This window comes from Bos indicus x Bos taurus, chromosome 14 (assembly GCF_003369695.1).
Source record: "Bos indicus x Bos taurus breed Angus x Brahman F1 hybrid chromosome 14, Bos_hybrid_MaternalHap_v2.0, whole genome shotgun sequence".
Taxonomy (NCBI): Eukaryota; Metazoa; Chordata; class Mammalia; order Artiodactyla; family Bovidae; genus Bos; species Bos indicus x Bos taurus.
In genome coordinates, this window is record NC_040089.1 from 352,388 (window position 1) to 368,460 (window position 16,073).

General features: G+C 60.1%; 3 protein-coding genes across 5 annotated transcripts in view; all 3 read left to right on the plus strand.

Moving 5' to 3' along the window:
• Positions 1-8,224, plus strand: part of ARHGAP39 (Rho GTPase activating protein 39) — a 56,826-nt gene extending 48,602 nt beyond the window's left edge. The window contains exons 7-12 of one of the 2 annotated variants that reach the window (XM_027560422.1): positions 1,716-1,808; positions 4,631-4,704; positions 5,065-5,264; positions 5,890-5,981; positions 6,389-6,558; positions 6,643-8,224. In XM_027560422.1, the coding sequence (XP_027416223.1) occupies positions 1,716-1,808; positions 4,631-4,704; positions 5,065-5,264; positions 5,890-5,981; positions 6,389-6,558; positions 6,643-6,837 (824 nt within the window). In that variant the 3' untranslated portion in view covers positions 6,838-8,224. The remainder of the gene's footprint in view (positions 1-1,715; positions 1,809-4,630; positions 4,705-5,064; positions 5,265-5,889; positions 5,982-6,388; positions 6,559-6,642) is intronic. The other variant, XM_027560423.1, reaches the window with a different exon arrangement.
• Positions 8,225-8,731: 507 nt separating this feature from the next.
• C14H8orf82 (chromosome 14 C8orf82 homolog) lies at positions 8,732-11,496 on the plus strand. The gene is made up of 3 exons (XM_027560590.1): positions 8,732-9,131; positions 9,665-9,713; positions 9,993-11,496. The coding sequence occupies exons 1-3, from the start codon at positions 8,937-8,939 to the stop codon at positions 10,436-10,438; spliced, it is 690 nt and encodes a 229-aa protein (XP_027416391.1). The 5' UTR covers positions 8,732-8,936; the 3' UTR covers positions 10,439-11,496.
• Positions 10,593-15,963, plus strand: LRRC24 (leucine rich repeat containing 24). Of its 2 annotated transcripts, XM_027560483.1 has the most exons (5): positions 10,593-10,826; positions 13,271-13,521; positions 13,673-13,951; positions 14,098-14,266; positions 14,945-15,963. In XM_027560483.1, exons 2-5 carry the CDS (start codon positions 13,354-13,356, stop codon positions 15,859-15,861), a joined length of 1,533 nt encoding a protein of 510 aa, XP_027416284.1. In that variant the 5' UTR covers positions 10,593-10,826; positions 13,271-13,353; the 3' UTR covers positions 15,862-15,963. The 2 variants fall into 2 exon arrangements, with proteins under 2 accessions (XP_027416284.1, XP_027416283.1); XM_027560482.1 differs by lacking the exon at positions 10,593-10,826 and having other exon boundaries at positions 11,866-13,521.
• Positions 15,964-16,073: the final 110 nt, after the last annotated feature.

Genomic DNA, 16,073 nt, shown 5'->3' on the forward strand with positions numbered 1-16,073 from the left:
AGCTCATCTTTGCATGAAATGTTCCTTTGGTATCTCTGATTTTCTTGAAGAGATCCCTAGTCTTTCCCTTTCTGTTGTTTTCCTCTATTTCTTTGCATTGATCGCTGAAGAAGGCTTTCTTATCTCTTCTTGCTATTCTTTGGAACTCTGCATTCAGATGTTTATATCTTTCCTTCTCTCCATTGCTTTTCGCTTCTCTTCTTTTCACAGCTATTTGTAAGGCCTCTATTTCTTATCTATTTCAGAAAAATCATATATCTACTAAAGAAATTAAATTAGGACTTTAAAACTCTCCCACAAAGAAAATGCCAGGCCCAGATGGCCTCACTAGAGAATTATCAAATGCTTGCTTGTGTAGTAATTCTTTACCAACTCAGAAAACAGAAGTGGAAGGACTATCTCCCAGTTCTCTCTGTATCAAAATTAGAAAAGAACATTACCAAAAATTTGAAAAAAAAACACAGATAGTATCCCTCATGAACATAGTACAAAAACTTAACAGTATTTTTGACTAATTGAATTCAATAATATATTAAAACGATAATGCACCTTGAGTACGTGGGGTTTATCTAAGAAAGGGAAAGTTGGTTTAACATTCTAAAAATGAGTCATTGTGATTTGTCATATTAGCAGAATAAAAAAAAATCATATGAGCATATCAATAAGTGGAGAAAAAAGCATTTGACAAAATCCAGCATTCCATTCCTGACAAAAACTCTGAACTGGGAAGAGAAGGCAGCCTCTCCCACCTAGCTACCTGTTTATTTGCCCAAGCCCTGTCAGCGAGGGCAGTGCCACCCCGTAGAAGTGAGCACAGCTGACCAACAGCTCTTGGTCTCTGGCATTTTCTATGAGACAGAACCAGTGCTCTTTGGAGAAGCAACTGATTCTAAGGGTGGGGTTGGAAATGTACATATTGTTGTTCGGTTGCTAAGTCGTGTGCGACTCTTTGTGACCCTGTGGACTGCAGCACGCACGCCAGGCTTCCCTGCCCTTCACCATCTCCCGGAGTTTGCTCACACTGATGTCCGTCGAGGGGAGGAAGTGCTGGAAGGGATGAGGGTTGACACAGGGCTGTGTTAGAGAACACAGCTCCCGGGGCCAAAGCTGGAGCACTGAACAGCAGAATAAAGCATATTGGGTTATAACCCAAAGTGTAATTAGGTAAATAACAGCTTCCCCATCCAGAAGAATTACGAATAATATATGTAGGTAAGAGGGTCCACCGTGATGGGAGGTAGCTCCCACCTCAGTGTGGACCGTGCACCCCAACTTCCTCCTGGAGCATGGGACGGGGGAGGAGGGGCTGTGTCAGCGGTGCCGAGTGGGAGGCGCCCCGACTGGCCAGAGAGGGGAGCCCGGCGCCCCCCCTTGCTCAGCGTCCCCTCAGCCATGTAGGAACCCCACGGCTGGCCTGGGGCCTCCTCAGGGTTCTCCCCACCCCTTCCGTCCTGTCAGCCAGAGGGTCAGGAGCTGACCACAGTCCCTCCCCTCTGCCTGCGGGCATCTTGCTGGCACTTCCCCAGCCACGTGGCCCGGACAGGCCCTCACACCCACCCCTGTCCCGGGAGTGAGCAGGGCACTCGCCTTCACCCCTCAAGGAGCCCCGCAGGCTGGGCCGTCACCCACCAGCCACCTGGGGTCAGCCCCGCGTGGGGCCGTGTGGGCTCGTGTTCCTCTGTGTTCTGTGGCCTCACCCTCTGTTTGCTCCCCAGTGACCCAGCACATGAAAGCGCTCCTGGAAAGGAACACTAAGAAGAAGTCCAAGTTGAGAAAGAAACCCAAGCCTTATGTTGAGGAGCCGGATGGTAGGGCCTCTCCCGCAGCCCCGGGCGCTGCGCTGCACAGCTCTGCTCTCCGGCTCGGCCGCCTGGCCCCCTCTCTCTAACCACTTCCGGGCTGGGGTGCGGGGGGCACTAACTGCCAGGCCTCCTCCAGAGGGGGCTGAAGCCTGCTTGTCGACAGGGCTTCCTGGGAGAGGCCGCGCCGCCCTGTCTCAGCTTCCGCGGTGCTCGGGACACTCTCCGGTGTGCATGCTGGGCGCACAGTGCGGAGGGGCCTGCTGGAGGCAGCCCCTGGTGTGGGAGTGCCCTGGGGGCCAAGCCGGGCCTCGGTTCCCTGGCAGGGCCCCCAGCACACTCAGGGGTTCCCCAGCCTCCCTCCCCCAGCATTCCCATCCCTGCCCTTCTGGGCCCTGGCTCAGGAACCCCACCCCTGCCCAAGCTCCAGGGAAGCCTTGTTAGCTCAAGGCTGTGTACCCTCCCCCACCAGGAGAGCCAGTGGTGCATTGCTGTGCCGTGAACTGCCCCTCTTGGCACCAATATCCTGGGACTAGCTACCAGCCTGCCTACACCCAGTTACCCACACTTGCCCCACTCTTCTTCCTCTGGGAAGTGCCTGGCTGGCTGCTGCCTGTGCCAGGAGAAAGGAGGCAGCTGCCATCTGGGATTCCAGGGCACCCTTGGGCCACTGTTGTCGTGGGTAGGAGCAGGTGGGGTCCTGAGCTCCTGCCCAAGCCAATCCACAAGAGCAGTGCAGCCATGAGCAGGGTTGGGGGTGATCGGAGCCCTGAGTGGGTCAGAGAAGGGAGCCAGACCCTTGGGACCCTGCAGAGCATGTGCCAAGAGGCAGCAGGTTCTGGCCACACTTGGTGGCCTTTGAGGTTCATGGCCTGGGCCCTGGCACAGCAGCAAGGCTCTGGGAGAACTGCTTTGTCAGCCTCTGGACGCGGGGCTCAGAGCAGAGTCCCCCACACCACCAGAGGGTTCCCTGGGCTGAGCGCTGGACATGGGGCTCAGAGCAGGGTCCCCCACACTTCCAGAGGGCTCCCTGGGCTGGACGCTGGGCACTGAGCAAACACCCCGTAGTCTTGGCCCAGGAGGATGTGCCCTGGGACTCCAGCAGTGGTGGTTCTCAGTTGAGTCCTCACTCTGCCAGATTCCGAGGTCGGCCCTTAATGGGCACCCGTCCCCATCCTGCAGATAGGGAATCAGGCCAGGAAGAGCTGCACCACCAACCCTAGGTGAGAGGTGCAGGAAGCCCCATGAGACCTGTGGCAGGAGGGCGGGGCAGGTCTGCCCGTGGGCCCCAAGCCCAGGGACAGAAGCAGTCACCCAAGGGAGAGGGGGCTTGCACCCAGGACGGGGAGCGGGAGCGCTGCTGCCAGGTGCTCCCAGTGCTCAGGGTGCAGCCCAGGTTCCTTCTGCTTGAGCGCCATCCCTTCTCACTGAGCCCAGAGCTTGCCCACGTGGGCCACATGGGCCAGGGGTGGAAGATTCCAAGCGCTGTGTTCCAAGTGGGCTAATGGGAGGCAGCAGCTAGGGTCTCTGCCAGGGGTCTGTGGGTCCCCAGGGACCTGAAACAGATTCTTCAGGGTTTAAACATCTAGAAGAAACATTCATTTTCATTCTGGTTCCTCTAAAATAGAACTCCGTCACCAGTTACGACAGCTGTTCCGTGATAACTAGAAATGAAAAGGTTTTCGTGGATGAGACATGTTTGTGTTCTTCACACTGAGGTTCAAGGAGCCCCATGTCCTCAGACATCTCAAGAAACTGCTTCCTTTGAAAAAGACTCTGTGTTTGGATTTGAGGCTTGGGTCCAGAGGCCCCTAGGCAGGTGGCACTCAGCAGAGGCAGAGTCTTACAGGGAAGGGGCCTGACCTGAGCCTGGGGGCACATGGTCCAGCCCCTCTGTCCATGGCCCGGACAGCCCGGCCCAGGTGGCTCCTCTGTCCTGTTGCTCCTTCCCTTGCTTGCCTGGGCCAGGAAGGATGTGCCCACGTTTCAGACCCTCCTTGGACTAGGTCTCCTCCTAGCCCCTCTCCCTTCAAATCTGGAAAGACCCCAGCCAAGGTGCTTGAGGCCTTGCTCTCGGATTGCTGGCTCTGCCGCCCTCCATGACCACCAGTTAGAAAGCCTCTCTCCTTGAGAAAAAAGACCCATCCTCCCATCACCTTCAGCCCTCAGGCAGAGCCCTGAGTGGTTCTTCCCCAGCGTTGCCCTCCCAGCGAAACCAGGTTCAGGACTTGGGGCATCCACTTCCACTATCCCCCTCTCACATGAGCCAGGCCCTGCACCTCCCTCTCCCTGACTCCCACCCAGGCAGCCTTCAGCCACATGGGCATGGGACCCTGCAGGCTAAGGCCTCTCCCTGAGCTGCCCACGGCCTCCTGCTGGAATCAGAGCTACAAGAAGGCCTGCAGTCCAGCCAACCCAGAGCTCCGTCCTGTGTGACCCTGGGCAGTGGGTGCCGAGTGCCCACAGGCCTGCTGCACACAGAAATCCCCCTTCTCAGGGGTTCCCCAGGCCCTGCCCTATCTGGCCTGCCACTTCTCCAGGGAAACACCGCACCCCCAGCCTGCCCTTACTCGCTAGGGGGAGGGTTGGGTGGGTTGGCAGAGGGCTTCCTTCTGCAGTCTGGCTCCTCTGGAGGGGAGGGCAGTGCCTCCTTCCCTTCCACATAGGTTTACTTCAAAGCACAGCCCAGGAGAGTAAGGCCCTGGGTGCCCACGTTCTTACAAGAGCCACTTCTCCTTGCCCCTCTTGCTGCTTCCTCTCAGTCACTGGTTGGCCTGCAGCCCCTGCTCCTACATGTCCACACCAAGCCAACTGGTACCATTCTTTTCCAGGGGTGGCAATAAGCACATATGCCAAGTACTGTTACCACAAGCTGCAGAAGGCAGCCCTAACCGGGGCCAAGAAGGTATGAACTCCCTGCATTGCCAGGGAGAGGTGGGCGGGCACCCTGTGCTGGTGAGGCCCAGACAGAGTCCAGCGGGAGGTGGGACTGCAGACTTGGGAAGGGGGCAGGTGAAGTGACTGGCTCACCCTTCAACCTCTCACAGGGCAGAGGGTGTCACTTGGAGCTTCCGGTGCTGTAGGTGGCCCAACAGGAAGCCGCCGTGTTGACTTGGGGCCAGGGAGTTGGGGTGCTCTGGCTAGGCAGAGGCCTGGGGCTCACAGGAGAGGCAGGTGAACCAGGGGTAGGCCTTGCAGGGGTGTCAGGGGACAGAGGGCTGGGTGCTTGGCCACACTGGCACAGAGTGCTGGGCTGCCTTTGCAGGGGCTGAAGAAGCCCAACGTAGAGGAGATCCGACATGCCAAGAATGCGGTCTTCAGCCCGTCCATGTTTGGCAGCGCGCTGCAGGAGGTCATGAGTATGCAGAAGGAGCGCTACCCTGATCGGCAGCTGCCCTGGGTGCAGACCCGACTGTCGGAGGAGGTGCTCGCACTCAACGGGGACCAGACGGAAGGCATCTTCAGGTGCCCTGCAACCTGGGCCCAGGGTGTGGGGGCCTTGGGTGTCTCCACCAGTCTTGAGCAGTCAGGGCCACTGGGCACTGGGTCCCTGCCTCAGAGGAGCACTTCCAAGAGGCCAGCATGCCGGAGAGAGGCACCTTGGAGCAAATGGAGAGGCTGGGCATAGGACTGTTCCCCCTGAACTACATCATGCCTGAACCCAGGCAGGGGAGCTGGTCTGGGACAGTAATCCTTCAGAAATGGCCACCAGGGCCCCAGAGGGCACTTGGACAACAGCCATGGGCAGGGCCAGGAAAGATGCAGCAACTCTCAGCAAAGGATCCTCACCTGTGCATGGAGATGATAGCCCTGCCCCATGGGGGTGGCACATGGCCAGTCACCTGCCGTCATGACTCACCTGCCCAGGACAGTTGGGGAAACAAGCTTGTGGGTTTGGGCCTCAGGGATCATTCTGAGGAAGGGATCTGCATGGGGCTAGTCAACAGCAGGATGAGGGCCTGGGGCAGGGGACCCCAGCCACACCTCCCCTCCGATAGGAAGGAGGTCATTCGGGCAGAGAGGGGTCATGAAGCCCTGACCTGGAGGAAGCCCAGCTCCTCCTCCCTGAGACCTGCCATGTGCTCGGCAGAGTACCTGGGGACATCGATGAAGTGAATGCCCTGAAGCTACAGGTGGACCAGTGGAAGGTGCCTACAGGCTTGGAGGACCCCCACGTCCCAGGTGAGCCCCCAGCCCCGTCATCAGGAGCAGCTGGAATGGTTCAGCCTTCCCTGCTTCCCATGCAGAAGGGGCAGCCCTCTGATCCATTTCCAGTGCAGAGATCCACCGTCATTGGTCAGTCTCCATGGCTCAGAGTGGCTGTACAGCCCTCCTGATAAATCCTCTCTACAACACTTGCATGTCCTTCAGGACAGTGTCCCCACGCTTGGGGTCAGTCCTGACGGTCAGGACTAGGAGCCCACTGGCTTCCAGCCAGGTAGCCCACACCACTGTGTGGACACCTCCAGTCTGGTCCTGCCCCCTCGGCGCCAGCACACAATCACCGCCCCCCACGGCCCGGTTCACCCCTTGCTGCTGCCGGTCCCCAACGGCCCCACATGGCTGAACACCCCGCGCTGCGTTCCCAGCGTCGCTGCTGAAGCTGTGGTACCGGGAGCTGGAGGAGCCCCTGATCCCGCACGAGTTCTATGAGCAGTGCATCGCGCACTACGAGAGCCCGGAGGCCGCCGTGGCCGTGGTGCACGCGCTGCCCCGCATCAACCGCCTGGTGCTGTGCTACCTCATCCGCTTCCTCCAGGTAGGCGGTTGGCACCCCGCCCCCTCCGCCCTGCGCCCCGCCCCCTCCGCGCCCGGCTCGGGCCCACTCGCCGCTCCCCCGCAGGTGTTCGTGCAGCCTGCCAATGTGGCCATCACCAAGATGGACGTCAGCAACCTGGCCATGGTGATGGCGCCCAACTGCCTGCGCTGCCGCTCAGATGACCCGCGGGTCATCTTTGAGAACACTCGCAAGGAGATGTCCTTCCTGCGCGTGCTCATCCAGCACCTGGACACCAGCTTCATGGAGGGCGTGCTATAGCGCGTGGGCACCGAGGGACCGAGGGTGGGGACAGAGCCTGCCCGGGTGCGCCTGGGCAGGGGGGCACGCGGGGAGGGGGGAGGGGATGCCCCAGACGCGGAGGTAGCATGCCGGCTCCGCCCATGCCCGCCCCAGCCCTGGAACCCCCATCTCCCCCACCCTGGCCCTCGGCCTGAAGGCGCAGCCGGGGCAGAGGAGCGGAGGGAAGGGCGCCTCCGCCCCGCCCCCGGCCTCTGGCTGGTTCTTTAGGCGCGACCCCGCCCATCGCCAGCCGCAGGTCGGTCTCGAGAAAGTGCCTTCTGTTTCCTGGAGCCAAGTGACACTGCCCCTCCCGGCCGGCCCGAGAGCACAAGCCGCCCTCCCTGGGGCAAGCCGTCTGGCTGGGTGCTGTGCTCAGTCTGGTCCAGCCCGGCTACCCCTCCCTTCCTCTGCCCTCCCTCTGCCCTGGGGGTCTCCTCGTCTTCGACTTTCACCCTCCCCAATTTCTCCCGCCCCCTACCCTACACCCGCGGCACCGCCCCCCCCCCCCGCCCCAGCCCGCCACCTGTTGCTTCCAGCGTGGTGACTGCACAGGAATTTGGGGTCTCCAGGGCTCTGGGCTGTCCACCACCAGAGCAGAGTCTGGCCGGTCCAGGGCCCAGTAGGCTCTCTGGGCGGGAAGGAGCCTCCAAGCCAAAGTCCTCCGGGGTGGGGGGCAGGGTTGGGCAGGCATTCTTGGGGCAGGGTGGGGGAGGGGCGAGAATATTTTTTCTTCGTGTAACTATAAATTCAGAATCTATCCCGCATCCCAACCCGCCTGTGTATAGAGATATAAATAGAGCGAAAGATATAAGAACTAAATTTGCTAATGACATAATCTTAACCCAAATGCTATTTATTTCTGAGTCGTCCTCCCCCATCCTCTGCAGACAAGTTGCTATCATTCCTTCATTTTCTTCTCCACCTTCTTGGCTTTGACCAAAAAGCGAATCCTGCCCTATCCCCGTCCAAAACCTGCAGCAGATGAGAGGGCAGGAGCCCAGAGCGGGGGACCAGAGGGGCACCAGAGGCTGTCCTTCCTCTAGTCCAGAGCGCGCGCGGGCAGGGTGAGGATAGGGAGGCAGAGGTACCTAGACTCTGTACATTTTCCATTTTGGAATTTTGGGTTCCAATCGTTGTAAAACTTAATTTATCCCCAGTTTATATATATATATATTTTTTAGAGTTGAGTTTTTATTTATTATTAAAAAATCCCAGCCCTGCCGAGGCCCGGTGTCCCCCTGGGAGAAGGTCCTGGGTCCGGTGGTCTCGAGGCTTGGGTACCGGCAGCCCGGCCAAAGACTCGCTCTGACGCATGGACTCGAGAGATGAAAACACTTTGTGCGAATAAAGTACGTATGGACACTTCCGAGTCTGTCGCCTCCCATTCTTTCCAGTGGCAGCGAGGCAGCTATCAGCAGCCAGTTGCCGGTGTGGGCACCCGGGTGGACGTAAGGTCAAGGGAGAATAGGGGAGGGGGAGCAGGGAGGGGTTCGGGGAGGAGAGGAAGGTACCTCCAGGGGATGGGGCGAGGCACCTGACTCCACTTGAGCCCGTAAGCTCTGCTTGATTGCCTGAGGGTGGGGTGGGGACGGCAGGAGGGATTCTGACCTATCGTACGGCCCAAGCTGGCTTAGGCTTTCTGGGCGGTGTTTATTCACCACCTGCCTTCAGCAGCCACCCTCACATGAAGGCTGCCCAGCCGGGCCGGCTTCCTGAGGGCGGGGGTACATTGCACGTACCTCGCTCACGTGAGGACAGCCAGTCTCCGCGGGCGGAGGGACAGGGCCTGCATGCCCAGCGAAGTTCAGGCCCAGCCGATGTCCCTATTCCCGAAACCGACCGCACCTGCGTCTCACACTAGAACCCCAACGTCGGGCGGTCCCGCTCGCCACCCTTTCCCCAGCCGGAACGCTGGTCGGCGTGCCCCTGACGCCTAGAGTGTCGGGAACGCCTGGGATTGGGAGGACAGAGGAAGAGGGTGGGGGTAGGTGGGGGACGAGCTCCTTGGCCGCAGACGGAACTCAAAGCACGAGGCCAAGACCGCCGGGGGACCGGTGTTCCCACAGCACCTGCCCCGCATGACCTCCGGCCGTTTCCGGCGCAGGAGGAGGATGTGGGCGATGAGCGGGGCGCTGCGGCCCTGGGCTCTAATCTTGGCGCGGTCCCCGGGAGCCCGGACCTACGCTGGGGGCGGGGGCGTCTCCTACACGCAGGGCCAGAGCCCAGAGCCTCGGACGCGCGAGTACTTTTACTATGTGGATCATCAGGGCCAGGTGGGCGGGGGCGGGGTCTTTACAGTAAGGCAACCCGGCCTCCCGGGTCGCGCTGGAAACACTAGGACGCGCGGCTATGGCCCCAAAGGGTTAGGCCCCCAGAGGACAACGTCCCGCGCCTGGCTGCGCCCTGCGGGCTTTGCATCCCCCGGTCCTGCGTCCCCCGCCGCCGCGCCTGATTTGGAAGCCCTGGCGGTGGCATCCACCATACACACAAGGAAGCAACTCAGAGAGCCTATGCGGAAGAAGTGGCACATCTCAATAGAAACTAAAAGGGAGGAGGGAAGAGGCGCGGAAAGGGCGTGCCAGCTGAGAGAATCTATGCTTGAGGAAGTAAGGCGGGGGGCGCGGGATAGATGTGGGGAGGTCGGCAGGGCTCCCAAGTTTATCTTCCACGCGCCTCCCTGCACATGGTGTACACAGACGAGCAAAGAAAGCGGACATCAGCCCGGGCTCAGGCCCACCAGGCCCTTCTCGCCCTGGGACAGCTCTCTCGAGCTGTTACTCAAGGGCCACGGTCTGCTTCTCTGCAGCTTTTCCTGGACGACTCCAGAATGAAGAACTTCACCACCTGCTTCAAAGGTACCGATGCTCCTTCCACCCCCACCTTCCCTCTTCCTTCGGGAAAGGCTCTTAAGCGTTCGCGCTGCCCAACCTGCCAGCCGTCCTGCCCGCGTTAGGAGGCTGGCCGTACTGTGCTTAAAAGCCCCCTAACTGAAGTGAGGCCTGGGCGGCTGTCCGACAGCTGGCGCAAGCCCTTGATGTGGCCCAGGGAGAGCCGCCTGCCTGGAGCAGTAGGGCCCGGGGGACTCGGGGTCTGGCGTGCTGAGCAGTCACGCCCTTTCCCCCTCCTCCCCACAGACCCGCAGTTCCTGGTCATGTTCTTCTCCCGCCTGAGACCCAACCGCAGCGGGCGCTACGAGGCCTACTTCCCTTTCCTCTCGCTCTGCGGCAGGGAACGCAACTTCCTACGCTGCGAAGACCGGCCCGTGGTCTTCACGCACCTTCTGGCCGCGGGCCCCGCGCCCCAGCGCCTCTCCTACTGCGGCGGCGGCGAGGCCCTGGCTGTGCCCTTCGAGCCGGCGCGCCTGCTGCCTCTGGCCACGAATGGGCGTCTCTACCACCCAGCGCCGGAGCGCGCGGGCGGCGTGGGCCTGGTGCGATCGGCCCTGGCCTTCGAGCTCAGCGCTTGCTTCGAGTACGCGCCAGGCGCGCCCGAGCTGCCCTCGCACGTGCGCTGGCAGGGCCGCCGTTTCGCACTCACCATGGACCTGGCCCCACTCCTGCTTGCTGCCCCGCCGCCCTGAACCGCGGGCCAGCAACCGCTGGCACCCGCAGCGCCCCGGGCCGGCGGGCTGCGCACGCGCCACCCAGAGAGCGCGCCAGCCGAGTGCGCGTGCGCGGCGAAGGTGCTCCGCGGCCCCGCCCCGCCGGCGCTGTCCGAGGTGGCGCCGCGGACCGAGTCCCGACGCCGGCAGGGGCGGGGTCTCTGGGGCCCTACTCCCTCCACACATCCCCGGCCTGGGGCGTTTTCGTCCTCTGGTCTGCCTGGCCCTCGCGACGACGGATCGGGGCGGCCGGGCGGGAGGCGCGGGGGCTCCAGTGCGCGAGCCCGAGCGGCGCCCGTCCCTCCCCCGCTGGGTGCTGCTCTGTGGGCCGGGGTTCGGCGGGGGAGCCGCGCCGCGGGAGCGTCAGGTGAGGGGGCGCCCGGCCCAAGGTCAGCGGGCGTGGGGCGGGATCAGGGCCCATCCTGGTTCTGTCTCTGTCGACTACTGAGAAGGGCGTGCGACCTGACGGGGACCACGCCCTGCCCTGAACTGCCCTGGACAGACCGCGCCGGAGGGGATGCAGGGGGCGCCTCGGGAGATCAAGGTTCGGGCCTCGCACTGCGCAGAAGAGCGAAGCAGGGCTTCCTCCATTATCCCTTCACTCACCCCTCCTCGCACAGATGGGCCCCCTGGAGACTGACAGCTGTTGCCAAATCCAGTATGTTACACCCCACCTCCTACCCAGTCAGATTAGGAGGGTTTCCGCTGGGTTAAAGTATTTCTGAGCTAGCCTCCCCTGCTCTTCCTGCTTGAGTCCTCAACCATGCCCAGGCCAGCTCTTCCACACGTATCAGCATCTAGGGGGTGTCCACGTGAGCAGCAATCCTCTTAAGTCCTTAAGAAGAGGCCAAGAATCTTCTCTGAGAGGCCTTGCTGCTGAAAGCTGGGTGGGCACTCTAGGCCAGCCCTTTTGCTGAGGGAAGTGGGTCCCAGGGGCTGAGAATGCCCCCCAACTTCTTGGGGTTCACACACATTCTGAGACATCTGGTAATTGCCTCTGCCTAGACGAAAACAATTACATTAAAACTTTCACTGTGCTTGCTTCTGTTCAGTAATTTTAAATAACTATGTGACTTAAATTTAGAGCAAGATTTAAATAAACACCAAGGCCACTTGGTAACTTTCCACATTGGAGAAGGAAATGGCAACCCACTCCAGTATTCTTGCCTGGAGAATCCCAGAGACAGGGGAGCCTGGTGGGCTGCCGTCTATGGGGTCTCACAGAGTTGGACACGACTGAAGTGACTTAGCAGCAGCAGCAGCGTGAAGCCTTCCAGTGTGCTCAGTTAGTGCAAGATTTGTACTAAATCTGGCTTTCAGAGACGTTACCACTCACTCTTCTTCATTCAGCCTCTGTCGTGTGCTAAGTGCTGAGCTGCAGTGAGGAGCAAGGCAGACACCAAGTCTGCCCTCTGGATCTGTCAGCACAGCTAAGGATCTGGATATTAAAGCATGAATTTGTAAGTGCCGAAGAGGAAACATCAGAGAAGTTGGGTAACCTTAGTCTAAAAAAACAAAAAACTTTCCACATGACACACTCTTCCTAGTAGGAGACCTGGTGAACAGGCAGGAGTTCAGAGCAGAGACCATTTGAAGTGGAGGCTAGCTGATGGCACACCTCAGCCCCACCATCCAACTGGACTCATTGTGCTTTGAACTGGACTCGTGCCTTGAACTAGACTCAGGTCTTCTCTTTCTAGGATCACAGCTGCATGTGTATAAACCCCAAAACAAAACACTACAAACTCCTTCAAAGTCCAGGAGGTCACTGAGCACAGAACCTACTTGGCAAACTACACTAGAAACTCAGTTGGTGACCCAAGGTTCCTTCTTTCACAGCCCAGTCATCATCCCAAGGACCCACCTAACCCAAAGATGGATGCATCTTTCTAGGAGTCAGCATGGCCCCACAGCTGAACTGGCTTTCCTATTTGTCTCATCCTCCAATTCTCTAGCAAGTTCCCTGAGAAAAAGCTCTAATTATAGCTAAGCTGTTCTACCCACTCCCACCCCAAGTAGGGCAGGGCTAGAGGCTGGACAAAAGTATGCCTCCATTTTCCTGTGGCTGGTGGCCCTCCCCCCCCCAACCCGAGGCCAGTTGTGCCCATGTCCTCAAGTCACAACAGGAAAATCCGAGCATTGAGGACACAGCATGAGTTCTAGGGATAAAAATGACGAGAGTAAATTCTGGATCAAAATTAGGTGAGGACAAGGACAAACACTAGCAACAGGGAGACTTGTGCCCTGTCCTGAGGTTATGCAAAGGACCCCTGACTGGGCTCCATATCTTGAGGTTTCATGCCAGTGCTCAAGAGTGAGTTCATGCAGACCAGGGGATGTGTCTGTTCAGAGCCTATTCTTTCCCTTCTAGTCCATGCTTTGGTGACTGACCCTGAACTTTACCCACGTGTTCCCAAGCCCATACCAGTCTCTTGCAACTAAGATCCAAGGAGTGGCTGGATGTTGGGTTGTAGGCACTTCAGTCCATGTGTCCACATGCATGAGCAGGAAACCCTTCAGTACCAGGCAGATGGGGGATGGGGAGAGAAAAGTGTTGGGGTGGCATAGGCTTCCTTCCTGTGGCCTGTGTGGCGAGACTCTGAAGACAAGAGAAATTCTAAATTGAAACCTGATGCTCCAGATCTTTGACTTTTTTTTTTTTTTAAAGCTTTTTATAAAGGAAGGCAATGAAATTTTACCAGTTTCTTAAACCGATTTCAAGCTTCAAAATTCAGACACGGTGTGTGCCTCCATTCATGCTTTTCGCTGGCTCTCAAATGTTAGGGACAGGCCTGCCAACCTGTGTTTCAGGAGTTGCATCCCACCGGGGCCGGACTGTAGGGAGGCTGCTGGAAAGGCTGCAGGCTTGTGCCCCGCGGCCGGTCCCGCGAGAGATGGCCCCAGGGGCGCCTGCACTGCTGCTATTGTCGCTGCTGTCTCTGCCGGGTCTCCCGCCTCGCGCTGCCGCCTGCCCCGCCGCCTGCCGCTGCTACAGCGCCACGGTGGAGTGCGGTGCTCTGCGACTGCGCGTAGTCCCGCCTGGAATCCCACCCGGGACGCAGGTGGGCACCGCGTGGGGCTGCCGGGCGGCGGTAAGGGGTGCCAGCGAAACGGAGGGACGGGTGTGTGAGCCTCCCCGTGGGTGAATGGGGCGCTCTAGGGAAAATAAAGACCCCTTCAGAGGGGTAAGCGCCCTCTCTCCCTCCGATACAGACGCTGTTCCTGCAGGACAACAGCATCGCGCGCCTGGAGCCGGGCATCCTGGCGCCCCTCGCCTCCCTGCGCCATCTCTACCTGCACAACAACAGCCTACACGCCCTGGAGTCGGGCGCCTTCCGCAAGCAGTCGCGCCTGCTGGAACTGGCGCTCACTGGCAACCGGCTGCGCGGCTTGCGCGTCGGTGCTTTCGCAGGCCTGGCCCAACTGCGCGTGCTCTACCTAGCTGGCAACCAGCTGGTACAGCTGCTGGATTTCACCTTCCTACACTTGCAGGTGAGGTGGGAGGAGTGTGCAAGAAGGTCCTCCTGCACTGCCACCTGCCCTACTGGGCTGGAGTAATGAAGGGGAGAAAAGGCAGCCCAGACTAAAGGGGACCTGTCCCCAGGGCCCTTTTCTCTGATAATCTGTCTCTACTTCAGCGACTGCAGGAGCTGCACTTGCAGGAAAACAGCATTGAGCTGCTGGAGGACCAGGCCCTGGCTGGGCTCTCCTCACTGGCACTGCTGGACCTCAGCAGGAACCAGCTGGGCACCATCAGCCGGGAGGCCCTGCAGCCACTGGCCAGCCTGCAGGTCCTGCGCCTCACAGGTAATTCTTTCTGGAGGCAAGGGGCTCTCATGCAAAGGCAGCTTCCTTGGCCACAGTGGTGGCACTAGAGAGCCAGCCAGCTGTGGAAGGGGCTCCAGTGGCAGCCCTGGGGGGCGGGCAGCACTACCTACCCACAGCCATGATAGAAAGCTGCTAGGAACAAGGGTAGAGTCATAGCTGCCTAAGGGAGACAGAATATGTACAAGGCCCTGAACAAACCAGACAGCTGAGCAGCTTCCACATTACTGAGCCAGGAGAGGGCCTGCAGGAAAAAACTGGAAACATGACCAAGAGTGGGGACATTTCCTCCAGACAGCGCCTGTAGACAAAGCTGGCAGGATGTGCAAAGTCTTAGTGCTGGTGGGATGTCTATGTGGACACAGAGGTTCCCCTCAAATAGCAAAACTTGTGGCACGGAAACGCCAGGAACAGGAGCTTTCTCAGACTGGTGAAATGAATTGGACATGCATCACAGAACCGAGTTTGGGGTGTGTGTGTGGGGGGGGGGGGGGTGGATGGGTGCTGCCCACTCTAAGGAGCCCCCTGTCAGAGAGAAGTGGCAAGGGTCCCACACGGTGTTAGGTAAGAGGGCTCCTGCTCTTGCCAACAACCCCAACCGCACAGGCTGTGTTCCAGAGCCACCCCTGAGCTACATGCCTGCTGCTGCTCCACCTACAGAGAACCCATGGCGCTGTGACTGTGCCCTGCACTGGCTGGGAGCCTGGATCAAGGAGGGAGGCCAGCGACTGCTCAGCTCCAGGGACAAGAAGATCCTGTGTGCAGAGCCCCCGCGCCTGGCACTTCAGAGTCTCCTGGAAGTATCTGGAAGTAGCCTCATCTGCATCCCACCGTCTGTGCACGTGGAGCCGCTGGAGGTGACAGCCAACCTGGGTGAGGACCTGCGGGTGGCCTGCCAGGCTTCAGGTTACCCGCAGCCCCTGGTGACCTGGAGAAAGGTGGCACAGCCTCGCGAGGGTGCACCTCGCGCCCAGGCGCAGCCGGAAGTTGGGTGGCGGGGCACAGGAGGTCTCGGGGCCTCCGACACCGGCAGCGGCATGCTCTTCCTCACCAACATCACCCTGGCCCACGCCGGAAAGTACGAGTGTGAGGCCTCCAACGCCGGAGGCGCCGCCCGAGTACCCTTCCAGCTCTTGGTCAACGTGTCCCGGCAGCAGCAGCTGGCACCCGCGCCGCCCCCGGCCGGCGGCCCAGTCAGCCACGAGCCCCTGCCCGAGACGGGCAGCATGGCCTTCCGTGCCCTGGGCCTGGCCACACAGACGGCCATCGCGGCTGCCATTGCGCTCCTGGCGCTCACGGCTCTGTTACTGGCGACCATGATCTGCCGCAGGCGGCGCAGGCGTAAAAAGGCGCCGGGGCCTTCCGGGGAGGGAGCGCTCTTCGTCAACGACTACTCCGACGGGCCCTGCACCTTCGCGCAGCTCGAGGAGCTCCGCGACGAGCGGGGCCACGAGATGTTCGTCATCGACCGTTCCAAGCCGCTCTTCGCCGAGGGCCCGGCGGAAGCGGCCGAAGCGCCTGGAGTCGCGCAGGGGCTCCCACTGCAGCCCCCCTCCGCCTACGAGATCCACTGCTGAGGGGCGGGGCGCGGGCTGATGACGTGGGTACCGCGGATTGGCCGGCCCGACTCACCCGCGCATGCCCCAGCGTGGTCAGTAAAGGGTGGAAGCTGCGCAGTGTAGCGAGCTGTGTATGCGGGTTTAGGGACGCGGGCGGGGCTGGGCGGGGCTGGAGCACCTGCGGACCCCTGCAAATGAAAGTCCTGGGACGCGAATGGAGGGTGCCCGGG

What these genes read in the sequence shown, in the direction of transcription:
- C14H8orf82 (XM_027560590.1), top strand. Translation starts at nt 8,937, where the DNA reads ATGACCTCCGGCCGTTTCCGGCGCAGGAGGAGGATGTGGGCGATGAGC. An exon ending in ATGTGGATCATCAGGGCCAG is followed by an intron (nt 9,132 to 9,664) that starts GTGGGCGGGGGC and finishes GCTTCTCTGCAG; the next exon opens with CTTTTCCTGGACGACTCCAG. An exon ending in CTTCACCACCTGCTTCAAAG is followed by an intron (nt 9,714 to 9,992) that starts GTACCGATGCTC and finishes TCCTCCCCACAG; the next exon opens with ACCCGCAGTTCCTGGTCATG.
- LRRC24 (XM_027560482.1), top strand. Translation starts at nt 13,147, where the DNA reads ATGAAATTTTACCAGTTTCTTAAACCGATTTCAAGCTTCAAAATTCAG. An exon ending in GAATCCCACCCGGGACGCAG is followed by an intron (nt 13,522 to 13,672) that starts GTGGGCACCGCG and finishes CCTCCGATACAG; the next exon opens with ACGCTGTTCCTGCAGGACAA. An exon ending in GCAGGTCCTGCGCCTCACAG is followed by an intron (nt 14,267 to 14,944) that starts GTAATTCTTTCT and finishes CTCCACCTACAG; the next exon opens with AGAACCCATGGCGCTGTGAC.